This window comes from Panthera leo, chromosome B4 (assembly GCF_018350215.1).
Source record: "Panthera leo isolate Ple1 chromosome B4, P.leo_Ple1_pat1.1, whole genome shotgun sequence".
NCBI classification, from domain to species: Eukaryota; Metazoa; Chordata; class Mammalia; order Carnivora; family Felidae; genus Panthera; species Panthera leo.
In genome coordinates, this window is record NC_056685.1 from 94,804,814 (window position 1) to 94,827,596 (window position 22,783).

General features: G+C 35.0%; 1 protein-coding gene across 2 annotated transcripts in view; it reads right to left on the reverse strand.

The window, feature by feature from the left end:
• The window catches only part of PTPRR (protein tyrosine phosphatase receptor type R), a 274,719-nt gene that overhangs the window by 40,519 nt on the left and 211,417 nt on the right, over window positions 1-22,783 (reverse strand). For both annotated transcript variants that reach the window (XM_042947172.1, XM_042947173.1), the window contains 2 exons: window positions 5,454-5,640; window positions 2,775-2,859 (listed from right to left, as the gene is read on the reverse strand). In XM_042947172.1, the coding sequence (XP_042803106.1) occupies window positions 2,775-2,859; window positions 5,454-5,640 (272 nt within the window). The remainder of the gene's footprint in view (window positions 1-2,774; window positions 2,860-5,453; window positions 5,641-22,783) is intronic.

A 22,783-nucleotide genomic window follows, 5' to 3' on the forward strand; every position in this document is an offset into this window, starting at 1 on the left:
TGAGCTGTCAGCACAGAGCCGGATGTGGGGCTCGAACTCACGAACCACGAGATCATGACCTAAGCCGAAGTCAGACACTTAATTGACTGAGTCACCCAGGCACCCCAATATCCATACTTTTTAAAAGTCTGTGGCTCCATCTTTCCAGAGCTATTGTTTTGAGATGTTTATAGATTTTGCCAAAACCCAACTATCTGTTGTCTAGTGATTGACAATGTAACATCCTCTCCAAAGCATTTTTGCCACTGTAAGCAGAATTAGTCAGTCTTCTCTATATTCCTACACCACTTGGGCCAGATCTCAATTCTGGCTTTTATTATATTGAACATAATTACTCATTTACATATCTCTCCTCTCTAGTCCATGACCTCCTTGATCTTATAAGCCATTCCTTATTTCTTACTGGTTCCTGGAAGCTGGCTCATTGCTTGATATAAATTTCATGGAGTTAAATTCAGTTTTAACATAGTCTAGGGGCTCCTGGATAGCTCAGTTGGTTGGGCATCTGACTTCAGCTCAAGTCATGATCTCATGGTCCGTGGGTTCAAGCCCCACATCGGGCTCTGTGGTGACAGCTCAGAGCCTGAAGCCTGCTTCAGATTCTGTGTCTCTTTCTCTCTCTTCCTCTCCCCCACTCACACCTGTCTGTCTTTCTCAAAAATAAATAAACATTAAAAAAAAAACAAACATAGTCTAAATAGTGTTTCTCAAAGTGTGGTCTTGGTATCATCTGTACCAGAATCACCTGGATGTTTGCTTAGAAGCACAGATTCTTGGGCCCAACAGCAGACCTACTTAAACAGAATGCCCCGGGTGGGGCACAGGACTCTAAATTTTTATAAGGATTCTAGGTGATTGTTATGCACAATGAAATTTTTCGGTAACAGCTTTATTCAGATGGAATTCCTATACCATACGATTAACTCACTTAAAGTGTGCCATCACAGAGTTTTTTTTTTTTAATTCACAGAGTGTACAACTGTCACCACAATTGATTTTGTAACATTTTCCTCATCTCCAAATAAACCCCATTCCCTTTAGTTATTTAGCAGTTATTTCCCATGCCTCCCAGCACCAGGCAACCACTAACACAGTTTCTGTCTTTATAGATTTGCCAATCTGGACACATCATATAAGTGGAATTACATAATCTGAGGGATTTTGTGATGGCTTCTTTCACTTAGCATAATGTTTCCAAGGTTCATGCATGTTGTAGCATGCATCAGCACCTCGTTTGTTTTTATTGCTGGGTAATATTCCATTGTGTGGACATTCTACACTCTATATATTCATCAGTTGATGGATATTTTGGTTGTTTCCACATTTGGGGCTATTATATATATATTTTATTAAATGCTTACTTGTTTATTTTGAGAGAGAGAGAGAGAGTGCACACACAGGGGAGGGGCACAGAGAGAGGGAGAGAGAGAATCCCAAGCAGTCCCATGCTGTCAGCACAGAGTCTGATGCGAGGCTCCATCTCACAAACCGTGAGATCACAACCCGAGCCAAAATCGAGAGACGGATGCTTAACTGACTGAGCCACCCTGGCGCCCCTGGGGCTCTTATAAATAATGCTGTTACAAACATTTGTGTATAGCTTTTCAATATCAATACTTTTTAAAAGTCTTTGTGGCTCCATCTTTCCAGAACTATTACTTTGAGATGTTTTTGGATTTTGCCGAAATCCCAACTAGCTATTTGTCTAGTGATTGACAATGAAATGTTCTCATTTTTCTTGGTTATATTACTAGGAGTAGAATGTCTGAGTCATATAGTAACTCTAGGCTTTGCTTTTGAGGAACTACCAAACTGTTTCTTAAGTAACTGTACCATTTTCCATCCTTATCAGCAATGTGTGAAGGTTCCAGTTTTTTTACATCCTTGCTAACACTTTCTATAGTCTATCATTTTTATTTTAATCATGTGGATGTGAAATGTTACCTCATTGTGGTTTTGATTTACCTTATGGCTAATGATGTTGAGCATCTTTTCAAATGCCTGCCAATCATTTGTGTATATTCTATGGAGAAATGTCTATTCAAGTCCTATGCCCATTTTCAAATTGAATTGTCTTTTTATAATTGAGTGCTAAGAGTTCTTTATACATTCTAGACAGAAGTCCCTTATTAGATATATAATTTGCAATTTTTTTTCCCCATTCTGTGAGTCATCTTTCTATCTTCTTGATGGTATCTTTTGACCTCTGAAGCACAAAACTTTTTAATTTCATAAAGTTCAATTTTTTTTTCTTTTGTTGCTTGTACTTTTGGCATCACATCTAAGAAATCACTGACTAATTCAAGGTCATGAAGATTTACATCTGTTTTATACTAAGAGCTTTATAATCTTAGCTCTTACCTTCAGGTCTGATCCATTTTGAATTAATTTTTGCATATAGTGTGAGGCAGGGTCCAATTTCATTTTTTTTTTGCATGTGAATGTTGGTTGTCTCAACACCATTTGTTGAAAAGACTATTTGCCCATTGAATTTTTTGATACTCTTGATGAAAACCAACTGACCATAATGTGCAACACAATAAAAGTTTAGAACCATGTGTCTATTGGAATTGTGAGCTGACCACTGTAATAAAAGTAATACAGGATAAAGTTATTAACCTCAAACTACTTTAATGGTTATTAGTCTTGATGTGTATTTATAACTCCAACTTTAGTGTATACAGAGAAGTTGTGAGGATGGGAATCAATGAGGTGGAGGTTAATGGGGAAGGCTTGTGCTTTATAATGCAAACTACTTAATTCAAGAAACTTACTTGGCAAAATGGTCTTATAGCGATTTTTAGTTCCATGACGTGGAATGTCAATTTCTTTGGGATCCACAAAGTTCATTGGAATTTCCTGCAAAAATAAATGATATCAAATTAGTGTATCTAATGCTGCCACAAAGAAAATCTTCCCAGGGGGCCATCTGATCCAGAGCCCTACTGAACTTCAAAGTCATTTATAAAACAACAGACTACCACCTCTGGTTGACCAACACCCTTCCTTTTATAAACATATTAGCTGCACCCTGTCAAGCTGACTCTAAGAAACACCTCTCTGTCTTAGAAACTATTATTTTATATATGGTTATCAAAGAAACATATAAAACTTTGATTAGATTTTTAAACTTCTATTTGGACATAATTGCTAGAAATATGTACACACACAGCTGAAAATTGACAATGTATTCAAATTTCTTTAAATCTTTATATAAGTTCAGTATCAAAAATTTCACTACAATGGATTCTCTTTTAACATTGTGTAACTCTTTTAGGATTATTAAAACCTCCCTCCCCAAATGGTAAATATAAAGGGCTTTTTTGTTGATTCAAGAGATGATCATAGGATGCTTTTTTGTATTAAGGAATGGTTGATAATTGTACAGTTCCATTTGTGTTGTCAATGTAATATTTTTAGTGAAGGTCACCCAGACACTGTTTTCTCCCACTTAACAAGAATAGTAATAGTTTTACTCGGTCAGAATATATGTCATGTGCCTCAAATGCTTGGAGAGGGAACAATTAGAGTAGAAATGGCTCCATGGAAATGAATTAGATCTAAAAGGTGAGCATCTGTAGCTGACTGGGACAAAGAAAGAAATAAGCCAAAGTTTTCAAAAGGGTCAAAAAAATCATTTAAGGATTTGATTACACAAAATAGTATGATCTCTAATTAAATTTTTGCAAAACATTACTTAAACGTTAACGTGAAATAAGAGAACTTTCATCTTTAGATCACGTGAAATACTATTTTTGTTACTTAAACTTTCTTCAGGGGAAGATATAACTCAACAGCCTAATATTCATTTACATGGAAGAAATTATCCATAAATTAATTCAAATTGTCCCAGTTTTCAGTCAATCTGAAAATATGAGGAAAGCCTGACTATCTTATAAATTTGAGATGTGGTCTACAGAGAGAAGTAGTTTACTTTTTAAATATCATTTCCTAAATGTGCACTATTTTAGATATTTATAACATTCATTCCTACTCTTTGTTCCAACTAAATGTTATAACTTCTCAGTTCCAAGTTACCAAAATAAGCAAAATTGTTGGATGTTCAACAGAAAGCACATATTCATGTTTGGTAATTTCAAACAGGTCAGTCTGTTTTAGCAAAGCTATGATATGTTTGTTTCTCCTCTGCTTCTTCCTGTTTTCTGACACACACTGACAATTTATCATCTTCCAGCATTATCTTTCTTTTTGGTACTCCTTGTCATTTTTCCTTTAAGGGCTTATCTCAAAGAACAAAGAGCTATCTATGGTTCCAGAAAAGAATACTAGATGTACTTTTGATTAGCTGTATGATCATTGACTTGTTCTTGCATCTCACTAGGTCTCATTTTCTTCATATATGAAAAGATGACACACTACAAAGTCTAATTTTAAAAACTGCATGTTCATGTTTTACTTTGGATGCTTAACAGTAGTTGAAGAGGCTAACAGCAGATCTAGCCCATTGCTGGATATTTCATCATTAGAGTGATTGCAAATATCTGAACAGACCTTGGGATGATCAATTTATTAAAATCAACAGACTTTGGCTTAAGATGTACAACCGATTTAAGATTAAAGTGAGCTATAAAATGCATAATCCCCTTGGGCAGTAATTAGAACTAAGAAGGTCTAATCTGTCTCCATGCTTTCTGGGTCGGAAATGTGTTTTCACGAATCGAGTTATCACCAGCTACACTGATGGGTTGCCATCACTTTTGGCTAAAACTCCCAATCCTCTTTAGCCCACATTTGGTCTTCCCCCATGTTCCTTATTTCATTTAAGGTCACTGTATGCGGCCTGTTCCTCATGTCACAAACTGAGGTATCATTTCTGACTTCTTCCCTTATTTTGGCCACCTCATCCAATTCGGCCCCCTTCTTGCAGATTCCTATAGGTTTCCCACATTTTCATTCCTACTATCTTAGTTTAGACCACCATGCCCAGTCCACAGGATCACTCTAGAGCTTCCAACATACCCCTTTCTAATGTTCACTCCACTGCAGATAGAGTGATCTTTTACAAACTTAAGATAAAGTTCAAACTTTTAAATATGTATCAAGACTCAGGTTTCTTTTATAACTCTGAGGCTCAAGCTTTGCCACTTTCCACCTTGATTTCAATGCTTCAGCTAAATCGAACAACTTAATTCCCCAAACAGTGACAGTAAACTGTTCCTTCTTCCTGAAATGGCTCTTCTCTGCCCAGTTCCTTCTTGATACTTCTTTGCCTGGCCAGCTCCTACATACTCTGCCTCAGTTTAGTAATCACATGCTAGTTTGAACACTTATCAGTACTTGATGAGATGTAGGGTGGCTCTAAAACCTTGTACTTAACCTTTTAAACTGTAACTGTTTACTTGAGTGGAGGACAGCGCCATTTTAGTAGGTGCCTCTAGGGTCTAGTTTATCAAAATACCTACTGAGGAGTGAATAATAAACAGCTGGCTCACCATGAATTCACTTTGGAGTAAATGTGAACTTGCCACGACGTCCCTCAGCTGTGACCTTGTGAGGATTCGGCTGGCTGACTGCAGATACTCCATTGCTACCTTCTCCCGTGGGGTTGGGATAGCCACAAAAGGTTCAACATTCCCCAAGCTACTCATGTCCAATGTAAGAGATACGTTGGACCCTCGTCTACATTGGGGAAGAATGTTAATAGGTTTAGACACCACGTGAATCATTTTGATCACACAAATTCGTCTTTCTGTGCATACACACAATTCAGGGAGAAGTTTTACAGAAATAAGGACCAAATGTCTTTTCCTCTTATGGTACCATAGTGGACTATAGCAACTCTCCAGAGTTTCTTTACAGGAAACTGAAAGTTTTGTTGTTGGAAATAAATCTGAATTGAGAAAATGCACTATAATTTATTAATAGGTATATTTGACACAAAAATAATAAAATGGCTAGTAATATTAAGTGAAAAATTTAGGAAAAGTAAACATCACTTTTGAATTGAGAAATTATGTATAACACAAAACAATTCTATTTTTTGCATGTCTGAGAGCTCAGAATAGAAATCATATAGCCATCTAATATTTTTGACACATGATCTTACTGGACATAGGAAGCTCAGAATGGGAAAAATCAATTTTAGTTCACATTATTACTACTGAAGTAGAATTTAAAAGTTTTAAAATATATGTACTTTTATAACGTCTGAGTGAATCCCCAAATAATAGCATCTGTAGCCTCCATCTATGTATGCATGCATGCATGTATATATGTGTGTATATGTATTTATTTAATTCTGTGATAAACTCATAAGGACCATAGAGATCACAGATTCTTATTCTGAATTACATTAATCTTCCCTCTGTAATTTCCCTCTTCTTGTTGAGAGGTGAGGTGGGGCTTTGCCAAATTATAAGGGCCCCTTGTGCCCTCAATAGAAGGTGTGAGTGCCTCTTACCAGTAACATTAGCTGCTTGGAAACAAGAAGTAACTATAAAATAACCTGTGCAAGATTGAGGGTCAAAATCAGAGATTTTATTCACAAAAACTATTAAGTTAAAGGGCCTTAGGCATGAGTCAGGTGATCAAATACGGTGCCAACTGGTTGGTGTTCCAAGGAAATGGAAAACAGGGAAAAACAGGTCATAACAAATGTGAACAAAGACAGTAAGAGCAAATACTAGGTCCAGCGTATTTCATTTGAAGGGTGATTTACACATTTACTATGGAGCACTACATCTGGAAATATTCAAGTAGCTACAGCTTAATTTTAAACAATGGAAAATTATTAGAACATACAACAAAACCCCACTAAACAAAAGTGAGTAAGTTCTTCCTGTTATGAAATTGCCTCTGGTTGTAGGCTTTGGTGGCATTCTATAATTTGATATGTAATGTCCTATTTATTGATTTCTAAATGGTTTATAAAAAAATAAATGGTTTGTAATTGTAGTTTTAATTCTTGCTTTGGCTTGATGTTTATGTAAGTGTTTACAAATTTATTTTCCTTATTAATTTCTAGTTACAGTAATACACATCAGAGAATGGTCGGACTTCTAAAGTTTGGAATTTCTTAATTTTTTCTTGGGGACAAACACTAGATAAGGTATTCTGAATATTTCATAGGTACTTTTGGGGGCAACTAGTTTGACTCTCTATTTACCTCTAGCTAGCTAGCTATAAATTTATCTATGTACATATGTGTATCTATATCACCTTATTTATTATATTACTGCATATTATTAAAAATATTATTCCAATCTATTTTTTCCCACTGGATTTCTCAAAGCCTGAGATGTATGTGAGTCTTCCACAACACTTGCGTTTGCTATTTTTCCTTATATTCTTATTGATTTTTACTTTATATATTTCAGCCATTGTTTTATTTGAAGTGATTCATAATTATATCTTTACTATAAATTTTATCAATATTAAACATTTACTTTCCTATTAATTTTATGTCTTGCCTCACATCTGACTACTTTTTCTAGTTTTATTGAGATGTAATCTACATACAGCACCATATAAGTTTAAAATGTATGGCATTCTTTTTCGATTTAAGTATATTGTGAAATGATTACCACAATAAATTTAGTTAACATTCATTATCTCCTAGGGACACACACACACACATACACATACACAAAGAAAACAAATTTTTTTTCTTGTGATGAAAACTTAGGGTCTACTCTCTTAAAAACTTGCAAATATACCACACATCTGTGTTAGCTATAGTCATCATGTTGTATATCACATCATGCACAATACATAATTTATTACCTTTTGATCACCTTCCTCCAATTAACCTTCCTGCAACCTCCCACTTGAGAAAAATTAATATTGGCATACCTGCTAATTTTTTTTTGCATGATCTTGAAAACCCTTTTCTAATTTTTATTATTATGGTTAACTTTTTGAATCCCTGTTAGAGATTAAGGGGTAGCATTCTGGATACTCCATAAAATCTCACCTAGCTGATAGAAGAATGTTTGGCCCCACCATTTTTTTTTTTTTTTTTTTGTGGCTGTTGAGGGTGATGTATGGTTTTGTTTTGTTTTGTTTTGTTTTTTGAGAGAGTGAGAGAGAGAGAGAGAGAGAGAGAGAACACCAGAGGGGAAGGCACAGAAAGAGAGAATCCCAAGCAGACTCTGTGCTGAGCTTGAAACAGGGCTCCATCTCACAACCCCTGAAATCAAGAGTTGGACGCTTAACCAACTGAGCCACCCAGGTGTCCCAAGGGCTCCTGTGTTTTGAGTAGGAGGTAAACAGTTGAGAAGGTGTAAAGAGTGGTTCTCTCAGACCAAGAATTTTAATCTACTTTTAATGGGAAAGCAGTTTTTTTAAATTTTTTTTTTACATTTATTTATTTTTGAGAGACAGAGGGAGACAGAGCACACGTCGGGGAGGGCAGAGAGAGAATGAGACATAGAATCTGAAACAGGCTCCAGGCTCTGAGCTGTAAGCACAGAGGCCAACAGAGGGCTCGAACTCACAAACCGTGAGATCTTGACCTGAGCCCAGGTTGGGCACTTAACGGAGCCACCCAGGCGCCCCAGTGGGAAAGCAATTTTTATCATTTCTCAATACAGTTCCTCTGGCCTTTAAATTGTCAGAAATTCTTTCCTCATTCTGATAATAGCTTGTTTATTAGTTTTGAGAGTATTTGTGAGAATTTGGCTTTTGTTGGCTTCAGAGATTTTTTTTAATAAGGCATTGGGAGAGGCCATTTAAGGGATTGCTAATCGGATTCCATTTTATTTTTTATTATTTAAAAAATGTTTTTAATATTTATTTACTTTTGAGAGACAGAGAGAGAGAGAGAGACAGAGTGTGAGCAGGGAGGGGCAGAGAGAGAGGGAGACACATAATCTGAAGCAGGCTCCAGGCTCCGAGCTGTCAGCACAAAGCCCAATGCAGGGCTCGGACCCACAAACCATGAAATCATGACCTGAGCCAAAGTTGGACACTTAACTGACTGAGCCACCCAGGTGCCCCTCAGATGCCATTTCAACCAGTCTTCAGCCCCAAAATACTACAGTATCTGCCATCTGTCCATTAAGTGATATGCAGTGCTACAGTGATTTAGTAGAAAGGGAGATCACTTCCATTCACAGTGGCCAGAGATGTACGAGGAATAGGCATTTGAGTTGAGCCTTGAAGGTAAAAGTTCAATAGATAAATTTTCGGTAAAGGGTTATTTCAGGGAGAGAGCCCGGCAGAAGAAAAAAAATGTGGAAGCAGGAAATGATAAGGCATCTTTGAGAAATGGCATATAAGCAGTTTGAGCTAGAGTTCATTTGTATAAAAGTGTATTTTGGAATTGGGGGCAGGGTCATGTAAGAGAAACGAGAGAAAAGCAAGAGTCACAGAAATAAGAATTAAAAAGCCTACCCACATCCAGAAAAGAGAGAATTGTGAACATCAGGTTATATAAACTTCTATTAGGGCTTTCCACAGCACGCCCTGCCTGGGAGGGGAGGGTGATTAGAAGCCTCTGAGATTCCACGTCTAATAGGGTCCGTTTGATCTAGTGAGCAACTTTTCTGAAGATTCTGTGATAAATTGAGAGCCATGGAAGCATTTTCATGCAAACCGACTTTGTAAGGAAGAACTACTTTTGTCTGGCAAGGGAAGGAAGAAAGGAAACTAATATTTATTAAACATCTATGATTTGCCAAGCACTGTTCTAAGCACTTTCACATATGGTATTTCAATTTCCATGGCAGCTCTCTGAGGTTATTACTTTCCTCTATTTTATAGGTGAAGAAATAGCTAACTTAGGAACATGAAACTGGAACAAAGATTCAATCCAAGTTAGAATATAAAACTCAACCTCTTTCTTTCTGCTTTTCTACCCAAAAGCAAAGTAATGGTGGGCAGATTATGTTAGACCAGCCGGTGCCTCACATGGAGTTGGGGGCCAATTGTTGGGCGGAAGGTCAAGACTACTGAAGTCTAATGTAGAGGTAGTATATTATTCAGAGCACAAATTCTGTCTTTACCGTTATATTTGTCTGGGTTCAAGTCCTGCCTCTCCCATGTCCTTATGGTGGACCTTTGGTCAGTCTACCTAGCCTCGTTACTTGTCAATTTCTTCTTCTTCTGTGAAGTGAATAATTAAGAATACTTGCTTCAGAGGGATATTATAAGGATTAACCAGATAGTATAAGTAAACCACTTGTAAGTGTTGCCTGGTTATTATTTTGGGTAATAATGGAATAAAGTCTTATATAACTCTCACGTCTGCCTCTCTAATGGATCTCTTGAAAGAGATCTTCACAAAAATTCAAAAATTGTTTACACTGAGATTAACTTTAACATTGTGAAATTAATGGATGGTATCTACACATTTGTCACTACAGAGAAACACATCCTTCTTGATAACCTATTTATCTTAAAATTTCCCTTTATTATGGCAAATCCGTTTCCCCTGAACCCTAAACAATTCCAGAACACTTCACCTCAACACCTCAGACAATGTCTCAAAGTTCAATTATGGAATTAATCTTGTACAAGCTGTTGACCTTACAGAGAGCATTTTTCCACAAAACAGCCCTTATCGTGGTCGTTCTCTTCTATCCTGGCTGTGAAATATTACCATAGGATGTCACTAACTTGGAAAAATCTCTGCCTTTGTTAACTCTTATTTCCAATGAACAAACAATATTTAAGTTAATCGAAATACAGTGAAATAAGAAAATCAAATCAGTAGAATCCACTTAAAAACTCTGTACATTTCTTAGTCATGTATTGTGCTTGCAGAGAAGAGATTAAATACACATCCATATATATTTTAAAGAGTTAATTTTTTCATTATAAAAGTGACACATACTCATTGTAGAAAATTTATAAAAACTAGAAATTTTAAAAAGGCAACTAAAGTCACATAAACTTCACTAGCTTTTAAACCGACGTTTAAATTTTGCTATGCCATAGGCAATAAAGGCAGTGACTTATTGCTTTAATTTTTATTTTTTTGGTCACAGATGGGGGTAAATATATTTTCATATGATTATTTTTCATTTATATATCAGTCCTTACCCTTGAGAAGTGTCTGTTCATGATCTTTCCTTATGTTCACATTGTAGCATTAATGTATTTATTATTGATGACTATGATTTACAATAAATTATTTCTCAGATATATGTGTTGAATATATAAGATTTATTGTTGCCTTAAAATACGAAGGATTTTTTAAAAATTATGTTTACATCCAGTCAAACATATCAGTCTTTTTGTGTGTGCGTGTGGTTTCTTGCATTGCTTTAATACAAAAAATTCTTCTGGAAGCTTAATTTTTACTAAAAGCTAATCTTTTAATCTATTTCTAATTTATTTTGGGGTATGGTAATGGTGAGAATCAACTAGATTCCGCCCCCCCAAATAGGTTATCAATGTGTTTAACACAATTTACTGAACGATCTGGAGAACAAATGGATTTTATAATTACAGAATAATAGGCTTTTAACCAGCTATCACTGACTAATGATCTGCTGGAGAAAATGTCACTTTACTGAACTGAGATATGAAATTGCTTCCCAGTATCCATAAACAAAAGAAGTAAGGATAGAATCAAAAAGACATTTCAAAAACAAAACAAACGTAAGAAGTTAAGAGAAAGTACAAATTAAGGTACTGGGGAAAAAAAATCGAAAGGATTTAGAGGGAAAAACAATCAACAGAAATAACAGGAGACCTGGACCTTTAATGAAAATGGAATATGGGAAACTAAGAACATGAACTCTTATTGAAAAGTTTGCTTCTCCTTTGTTATGTAACTCTGGACAAACTGTTTAGACTTTTTTATGCCTCATGATTGCTGTTGGACAAAAGGGAACATAATAAAAAGCTTTATCAAGCTCCTGCTGTAGGACCAATTATTATTTATGCCAAAAAAATAAATAAGAGGGAGGAAATTCAAAAGATACCAATTCAAACAATTGAAGGAAAAAGCAAATTCTTAAAGAAAGGTAAAAGGAATGCAATAAACAGCATGCTAATTACAATTAAGTAAAAAGGAAAACATGTATAAATATTATGGCCCAGGGCCACACATCCATTTTAGCAAGAGTTTATAAGCGGTGCTCTGTTGAAACTGTTTGAGTCTGTACCATTGCTCTTAATGACCAAGAAGTGGGAAGAAAATAGAGCTAAAAATCTAAGAACACTAAAATTGCCAGTTAGAATAACTCAAAATTAAGCATTTCTTTTCTTGGTAGTTGGGGCTGGATGTTGGATTTTAGAAGCTGGATTTAGGCAGAAGGGCTACAGTTCCTAGCCCTGGGGCCATGAGGCCATGTCTATGCTGTCCCCTTTGCAATGCCTCTGCCACCAACAGCAGTGAGCCTTCAAGCCTGGCACCTCACTTAGTACCGGATAAGGAATGGAAATGGGAGTCAGAGAACAAAACAAATGATCGGTTTGCCTGTAGTCCAGGAAGATGTACTTCTGCAACTACTGGATTAAGAAATTAAGTTTCAAGGGGAAATGGTGGTAGCTGCTTATCTTGAACTTTTTGAAAGGAGAACGGAAAAATATGCATCTAAAGATTATAAGAATTTAGTACAGAGTGAAAGCAAACAGATCTGATCTTTGAGAGCTTTTCTTAATTCTTTTGTTGTTGTTGTGCTGTAAAAAAATACACATAATTCATTCAGAGCTGTCTTTATTACCATACACATCTAATCCTACATGGTGAAAAGTTGGAAATAATATTGATGTCCTCTCCAGATCTGAAACGTTGTGAGTCCAGGACCTTCAGTGCTGCCTTCCCTCCCTCCTTGTGTATTCCCATTATAAGGATCACAAAGCTGACGATCTTGCCTTGATCCCCAAGGTGAGCATAAACCCCTCCACCTCCAACTTGATTTTTCTTATTTAATTTTGCTCAATTTGTCCACATATTTAGTTTTCTAGGGTACCTTTAATAAAAATGAAGAAAAAAACGAGAGAAGTTTTTACTCATTTGAAATGGCAAAGGAAGAAACAGTGGTGAAATAGAGCGATGAAGTCCATTTATTGTGTATGGATTGCCTGGTCCCCACAGTTCCTTGAAACTCCAGATTCTACCACTTTTAAGTTCCCAAGGTAATGGTATTTAATGAATGGCTTGCTGTTTGTCTCCATCTCTTTACCTCAGATAAACTATATATAGTACTAACTACCTTCCTGGATCACTTGGCAGATGAAAGGGTAAAATTAAAAAAAAAAAAAAAAAAAGAGGCTAAGGAGTGCTAGGAATGTTAAATTGTGGCTTAAATTCAAAGCTCCTGGAAAGTTAAGTGTGACATAAATGCAGTGTAACTAATTTCTAAAAGCTGAAATAAATGAATAGATATTGTTACCATCCATAGTAAAATTTCCCAAAGGAAATCCTGTAGAGAAGAAATGTAATAAGGTTAAAAGAGACCAAGCACAGGGCCAGGAAGATGACAAACGTATTTCACTCTAAAGCAAAAAGAAAATCTTAAAATGTAGAGAACATTTTTTGGTGTGGGAAATGATTGATTTCCTACTTAAAAGCACTACTTCACTAGGTAAAATACTGCTCTCCCTTTTGAGTGATTATATACAATTTTTTTATTTCATACAATGATATCCGACCTTTTACACATGGATAGGACAAGGCAAAATTTACATCCTTCTGTTATTATTTAAAAAAATAAAAGTCAAAACAATCATTAAAAAAATAAACATAAATTGAGCTTGTTATATTTTTCTTGGAGCGTTGATCTTGGAATGTGAGTTTAAATCAATGTTCGACACTTCGCTTAAGCTCTTCCAGCCTCAGACTACCTAATCTGTAAATGGGGATGATAATAAAACTCACAGGGTTGATTCACCTTATAAAAATTCAAGAAGCGAAAATACATGAACATTTCCCAGCCAGTATCTGGCATATAGTCCAGTATATGAATAATTATAATGATTAATAATAATCATGTGGTAATTCTTACTTCGCTCTATGCATAAATGGCTGTGTGGATGGGAGCTATCTGGCATACACATTGCTAAATATTTGAAGAACGCAATGTTGGGAAAGTTGGTTAGTGATGAAAAGTCAGCGGCAGTGTTACATATGCAAAATCAGTGGCCCGCGAAGTGGAGACCATTTTTCATACCTCGAGCCCTTAAAATCCTTGCCTCATGTCCTTAAAATCAATAACATTTTTTTTGATTCAAAACTAATGCATATTCACGGTGTAAAACCTAAAGCTATAGATAACAAAAACAAAGAAAAAATATTCCATAATACCAATACTACAGTGACTACTAGTAACATTTTACGTGTATGTTTAAGTCCCTTATATGCATATAGGACAAAATCTAGATTTTTACTCTACATATTTCTTTATGACTTGCCTTTAAACTAAATATATCATCTTAATATCTCTTAATGTTTTCAAATCTATTTAAAAACTCTTTTCAAACACTCTATAGTATTCCATTGAATGGATGTACCATAGTTATTTAACTAATACCTTTATTTTTGTATACCAACTTTTTTCAGTTTTTCACAATTGTAGACAAGACTGCAAATAAGTAGCCTTGTATCTAAATGTTTGTGCATTTCCATGATTATTTTTAGACTGAGGAGTACTAAACACTAACTCAAAATCTCTGAGTTTGGGGAAACCACTGAACATGTGGAATGTGATAGAAACATAAAGACTAACTCTTGGGGCTCACTGATATAGAATGAGCTCAGACCGTCTTCATCTAGTGTTCAGACCTTTACAGTAGCTCCCTAACAAACTTCCATAACTCTAAATCTCCTAGTCTGCTATGTTTTCTTCCAGATTTCACCAGAATGATGTCTGAGCACTGAAAATATGGTAATCAAACTTGGGATTTTTTCCTCTGAAACCCCTTAGCAATTTTTCCAATATATTCACGAGAAATGACCTATCCTAAAGTGTGAACTCCTTGAGGACAAAGACTTTAATCCTCTTTCTGTTTCCAGTCCAGAACACATGGATAGTAAATTTTTGTTATCTACATGTCTGAATGATTGTAAATACTTGGTGAAAGTAATACTGTGTGTAATTACTGTGCTCTGATGGTTTTTCCAATCCTCTGGGATAGGAGAAGTGGGGGGATCATGTTAGATAGAAGTTTGAAAATTTGGAATGGTGAAGCCATGCTTATCCAGGTACAGTAAATGTTACAGTTGATATTTAGGTTGAGTCATTTAAGTATCAATGAAATCTAGCATTAACATCCTAAAGAGCTGTGATGATTTTGTTAACAAAAAGGAAAAAAGTAGTGCTTTGACTTATAACCAAGTATGATTAATTTTTACTCTTTTTTGGGCATTTAGTATTGTTTTAACTGTCACTCATAGTGAGGAGGCTGTTTCCTTTTTAACAAAAGAACAAAATGATGGTAGCTCTAATTTTAGTCCCAAGTTTAGTTTTTCCAAGTTTATATAATTAGTTAAGAAAAAGATGATCCTGAATGAATAAGTCTCAGTGAAAATATCATTCTTTCTGAAATGAGAAATCTTTCTTTGACTTTTAGCTGACATATACACACATACACACACAATTTCCTAAGTAACACAATACAATTAATAACTCCGTCTCTATAAGCAATCAATGACCAAAGAACTCTTTTGGTACTGAACATTACAACTAAATTAAATATATTCATTTACTCTCAAGACCAGGAATGACACACACGATTATAACGATCCACAGAGTTCAGCTAAAATGTAAAATCATCAAAAATATGCAACTTCTCAGCTTCTTCAGTTTTTTCCTTACATTTGGTTGTGCAGCCCAATTTTTTAAAAACTGAATTCTGAAATTCTTAAGGAAATCTGTTTTCCAGTTAAAAATTTTTTTTTTACCAATACATATGCAGTTGACCTAGCATTAATATTTTTAGCATTAAATGTATTTTGTACATATATTACATGTTATAATTTTTCTACAATATATGATTCCATAATATAAATTATTATGTATATAATTTTATATATATAATTGAAGTATAGTTGACTCACAATGTTACATTAGTTTCAGGGGTACAATATAGTGATGTGACAGCCCTACGCATTATACTCGGCTCATAAGTGTAGCTACCATATTTTTTTCAGTTTTAAATAGCAATAAAGGAGCGATTTTATACCTCAATAGACAATACAAAATAAACCTATAAAGCAACCTAACTGATACTGATAATTCTGATAAGTTGCAGTTAGACTGTAATAAATGACTAATTTCACCGCTGACTGCAGTTAGAGTGCATGTTGATAATAAATCTCTGGAATTAATCATCGAAGAGATAAAACTTGACTACTTGGAGGACTCTGCTAAGTAGCAGGAGCATATACGATTTTTCCTCTTAGAAAATCAGGCAGGTTGGTAAACTTACTCTTGCCTCTGCACAGATTATCAGGCATTGTTTGCATATTTATATTAGAGTAAATGTTCACTTTGGGAGTCCTTGTATGTATGGAACTATGTCATCATGATTAGGGATAGAATGAGAGCTTTAGAAATGTAGTTGATCAAGAATTTGTTCTTTAAATTTGCAATATTATTCAGTTGTAGACATTATTGAAGGTGTTCTGTAATTAGAATTCAACCATGCAACAGAAAGGAGTCAGCATGATTTGGATCTTCGTGGAGCCAGTTGTGAGCTAAACTCTCACGAGGGTAAATACTAATTTCACTGCATCCAGATATTTTAGAATGTTGTATTTTCATTTTCATTTATCTCAAAACATATTCTAATTTCCTTTGTGATATCTTCTTTGACCCATTGGTTATTTAGCAGAATGCAGTTAATTTCTACTTATTTGTGAATTTCCCAAATTTCCTTCTGTATTTTTAATTTCATTCCATTTGATCAGAGAATATAGTTTGCATGACTTCAATCTTTTAAAATTTATTTATATTTTTTATGGCATATCCTGGAGAACATTCCATGTACATTTGAGAAGAATTTGTATTCTGCTGTTAATGGGTACAGTTCTATAGATATCTATTAGGTCTATGTTTTATAGTTTTGTTCAAGTCTTTTATTTCCTTCTTCATCTTCTGTCTGGTTTTATATTAATTATTAAAAGTGGGCTATTGTATTCTGCTAATATTATTGTCGAATTATCTATCTCTGCCTTTAATTCTCTCTGTTTTGATTCTCTGTTTTTAGGTGTATATATGATGACAATTCTTATGTCTTCTTGATGAATCGACCCTTTTATCATTATAAAATGTCCTCTTTGTAGTAACATTTTGGGGAGGGTATATGGGACTAGGATAAGCAAAAATACCACACCCCATTCTTACTGAGAGTGAGCTATTTTTCTTAAATAAATTCTCCTTGAATTGTTGCAAGCTTTTGGTTAATTTCCAGAGTTGTAAAAAGTTGGTTTTGACCATTTTTACTAGTATTCTCACTGCTTTTAAGGAGGATTGGATATTGGATGTTCTTACTTTACTGTTCTGCAAGTCCTTTCCTGCCTATTCTTTTTAAAATATCTTTTTTGGTGGAATATATTTGTCTTTTAGAGTGGATTTGAATTTTGGAAACAGCCAAAAGTTTCTTGGAGTGATATGTGGTGAATTAGTTGATCAATATGAGTAGAACCAAACCTTGAAAATGAAAAAAGAAGAGCAAACTAAACCCAAAACAAGCAGCAGGAAGAATATAGCAAAGATTGAAGCAGAGATAAATGAAGTCTAGAAAATCAAAAGAGAAAATCAATGAAACCAGAAGTCGCTTCTTTGACAAGATCAACAAAATTGACAAACCCTTAGCTAAACTGAGCAAGAAAAAAATAAAAGACTCAATTTGAAATCTCAAATTAAAGAAGGTACATCACTACCTATTTTACAGAAATAAAAAGATTAAAAGGAAATACTATGAATAGCTGGATATCAACAAATTAGATAACACAGATTGGCAAATTCCTGGAAAGACATAAACTACTGAAGCTGATTCAATATGAAATAGATAATTCATAGACTCGTCTAAGTAGACCTGTACTAAATAAAGAGATTGAATAAATAATTTAATAAAGTTCCTATAAAGAAAAGCTCAGGACCAGAGTGACTTTAGTGGAGTCTACCAAATGTTTAAAGAAGTATTAACACCAATCATTCAAAATCACCTTCAAAAAACAGAAAGGAGAAAACAATTCATAGCTCATTATGTGAAGTCAATATTAACCTCAAACCAAAGCCAAAGTCAATATAAAAAAATTACAGCTAATATTAATTAGAATATATATCAGTATGAATCTGTATCCATATGAATCTAGAATCAAAAATTCTCAGCACAATATTAACAAACCAATTCAGCAACACACAAAAAGTTTACATAGCAATGACCAAATGAGGTTTGCCCCAGGAATGCAAGGTTAGTTTGATAAACAAAAAATCAAACAGTGTTATATGCCATATTGAAAGAATAGAAGACAAACCACATATAGACTCAGAAAAAAGCACTTGACAAAAATCCAATTTTTTTATGATACAAGCATTGAACAAACTGGGTGTAGAAGATAGCTTCTTCAACCTGATGAAGGGCATATTTATAAAATACCCACAACCAACATCATGCTTCATAGTGAAACACTTAAAGTTTTCCATCCAAGATCAGGCACACTTTCTTGTACAAGTAAGGCACAAGTGCTCTTACCACTTCTACTCAATATTGTACTGGAGATTCTAGCCAGGGCAACTAGAAAGATAATGAAATAAACAAACAAAAATCTAGATTGGAAAAGAAGAAATAAAATTATTTTCATTTGCAGATGGCATGATCTCATATAGAGAAAACTCAAAGAAATCCACAAAAAAGTATGTTAAAGGTAATGCTCCAGTTCTAAAATGTTGTATGATATAAAATCTATTGAAGAAATCAATTGTATTTCTCCATACTAGCAATTAATATCAAACATGAAATTAAGAAAACAATAACATTTACAATGTCATCAAAAAGAATTAGATATTTAGGAATAAATTTGCAAAAAGTGCAAGAGTGGTACACTAAAAACTCTAAAACATTGTTGAAAGAAATTCAAGAAGACCCAAATAAATGGAAGGACATACCATATTTATGTATCAGAAAGGCTTAATATGAAGATGGCAATACTTCTGAAATTGACCTACAATGTCAATGCAGTCCTTGTCAAAATACCAGCTGGCTTTTTTGCAGAAATTGACAAGCTGAACCTAAAATTCATATGCAAGGCAAGGAACCCAAGTATCCAAAACAATCTCGAGAAGAACAAAGTGGGAAGACTTATGGTCCCTGATTTCAAAACTTACTACAAAGCTACACTAACTAAAACAGCATAGCATTGGCATAAGAAAAGATATATATATCAGTGGAATAGACTTGAGAATTCAGAATAAATAAGATGTTCAATATCATTAGGCATTATGAAACCAAAACTACAAGGAGACACCACTTCACTCTTGCTAGGATGACTAAAAAAAAAAAAAGGACAATGACAAGTATTGGCGAGGATATGGAGAAATTGGGACCCTCATATATTGCTGGTGTAGCTGCTTTGGAGAAACATTTTGTTGGTTCCTCAAAAAGTTAGACCTATAGTTACCATATGACCAAGCAGTTCCACTCCTAGGTGTATACCCAAGTGAAATGCAAACATATGTCCACACAAAACCTTGTGCAAGAATGTTTATAGCACCATTATTCATAATAGCCCAAAATGGAAACAATTCAAATGTTCATCAGTGGTGAATGAATATACAAAATGTGATAAAGCCATACAATGCAATATTGTTCAGCCACTAAAAGAAATAAAGTACTGATACATGCAACCACATGAATGAACCATAAACACACTAAGTAAAAGAAACCAGATACAAAGGTCACATACTTCATGATTCCATTAACATGAAATGCCCAGAATAGGCAAATCCTTAGGAACAGAAAGTAGATTGGTAGTTGCCAGAGGTTGAAGAGTAGGAAACTGGGGAGTGAATGCTAATGGGCATGGGGTAGTGAACGTGTTCTAGAATTGTCAAGACCTTATAATCAATCTTTGTTATAATTTTATCTTAACATTATTTTAATAATAAAATGCCTATTTATTAAAAGTTTAATAGAAATTTTGTTGATTGTTAAAGGGAAGGAAGAGAAAGAAAGAAAAGAAAGGAAGAAATGGAAAGGAAGGAAGGGAGGGAGGGAGAAAGAAGGAAAGAAAGAAAGAAAGAGAGAAAGAAAGAAAGAAAGAGGAAAAGAGGGGGCCAGAAGTACTGAAAACATTTCCCAGAGAGACTATTTTTAAATGATAAGAGCGATAAAGCTTCATTGAAATATATCGTAGACCCAGGGACAGTGGCAGCTCTGATTATCTGTGGGACATCTACAGAAAATTTTGCAGTCAACATGTATATGTGTTTGCATAACATAGTAGAAATTTTAGAGAATAATATCTTATAAAATAAGAATAATGTATGTCAGTAACAGTAAATTCTCACCATGGGCTTCATGAATGAAAATATAGGGCTATTTTATCACACAGCTCACAATTTCATACATCTGTATTGCTTTGCCTGTTTAGCAATAGGCAGCAAATTTCTTAGTAGATGTAACCATGGTGACAAATTTTCTTAATGCATCTCTGAGTTGTTGTTATGACTTGCATTGCCTTTACTTTAACGTACGCGTTTTGTTCTCTTTCAGATTAGCTATTAAATTGAATTAAAATCCCTTCACACACACTCACACACACACACACACACATACACACGCGCGCGCGCGAAATCTATGAGTATCTTCTCTTCTCTCAGAGCTCATTTGGAACGTCCCCTTGTTATATGTTTGCAGTCAGAGTGTAAATTCCCTCATTTCTGCCCCTTCTGGGTAATCAGTCAGAGAGGTTGCAGGAAAAGAGAAGGAAGAAAAGAGAAAGCGTTGATTTTTACTGACTATATCTTCCCCCTAACTAGAGTCTGGAAGGAATCCTGACTTAGTTTCTGCATTCAACTCCTAGAGGAATAACCAGCTTGCCATAGGATGAGAAGTGCCCATGCTCCTAAGGTGGCTATGTGGCTAGTAATGTTGTAATAATGTAATGTAATGTAATGTAATGTAATGTAATGTAATGTAATGTAGCACTATAACATTATAAGTACTACTAATGATGATGATGATGACAGCACCTAACACTAAATTAAACTAAGCTTGCAAGAAGTAGTTTACTTGTATTACCTCATTTAATTTCTACACTAATTTTTGAGAAAGATATTATGATATTTTCCTGTTTTATATATGAAGAAACTAAAAATGTTAAGTAATTCATCAAAAGTTATACAGTAAGGTATGTGAATACAGGTAGTGTAATTCCCAAGACTTCATACTTTTTAAAAAAATTTTTTTAATGTTTATTTATTTTTGAGAGAGAGAGAGACAGAATCTGAAACAGGCTCCAGGCTGTGAACTGTCAAGAGTTCATTCTTAACCACAAAGCTGTGGTGAATTTAGTGCAATAACAAATATTTATTGAGTACCTACTATTTTCTAGAAACCATGTTAAGCTCTAGGGAGGCGGTGGTTGCCAAGGTTAATAGGACATGACTTCTGGTCTTGAAGACTTGACAGACTATGAAGAAAGAAACCGATAGAGACAGTTTGAATATTATGTAGAAGGTCACGGAATAGTCATGACTAAGAAATTATAGGAGTAGAGGCTATCTACTGATTTTTAAGAGCACATCATTGTACTTTTTTAATTCTTTTTTTCAGCTTATTTATTTATTTTGAGAGAGACAGAGAGAGGGAGAGAGAGTACATGAGCAGGACAGGGATAGAGAGAGAGTGAGAGAAAATTTCAAGCAAGGTCCATGCTGACATACTACAGAGCTCTATGTGGGGCTCAAATTCACGAACTGTGAGATCATGACCTGAGACAAAATCAGGAGTCACAGGCTTAACCGACTGAGCCACCCAGGGTCCCCAAGAGCACATTGTTTTATATGAAATCTTTGAACTTCCTTTTGGTTGTTAGAGATAAACATTTATAAAACTAAATTTTCACAAAGAAAATTTTCACATTTGTGGAAAAAGCTAGATATTTTAAAAAGTAATTAACTTTAACGTCTATCTGAAAGCTCCTAGAAGTCCCTCTCTCACTGAGTATAAGAGGTAGATATCTTAGGGGCTCCTGGGTGGCTCAGTCAGTTGAGCATCCGACTTCAGCTCAGGTCATGATCTCAGTTTGTTAATTCGAACCCCACTTTGGCATCTCTGCCGTCAGCACAGAGCCCGCTTCGGATCCTCTGTCCCCCTCTCTTTCTGCCCCTCCCCGGCTCACACTCTCGCTGTCAAAAATAAATAAACATTAAAAAAAAAAAAAAGAGAGAGGTAGATATCTTAAGTTATCAACCAGGGCACATCAAGTTCTACCTTTACCTAAAATGAACTCGGTCCAAATTGTGAAAATCTACTTATCCAGTTTCCCCAAACGTTTATCCAAGAAAACCAATTTATTTAAATACACATTCCTGTGTTTGTTCAGTGTTCATTTAAAAGTGTACCACCCTAGGGGCGCCTGGCTGGTTCATTCGGTAGAGCATGAGACTCTTAATCTCAGGGTCATGACTTCAAGCCCTATGTTGGGCGTGGAGCCTACTTAAAATAAATAAAATAAAATAACAATATTAAAAAAAAAAAGTGTACCAGTTACGGGCTTTGGCCAGTTAGAATGTTTCAGGAATAAACCAGGATGATGGTTGCCTTCTAAAGTCATTGACCTTCCACCTTGGAATTTCAGAGGAGGGAGTTGCTTCCTTTGGCCAGTGAAGAGTCAATGACTTTGCTGGGTTATTCTGTGGCC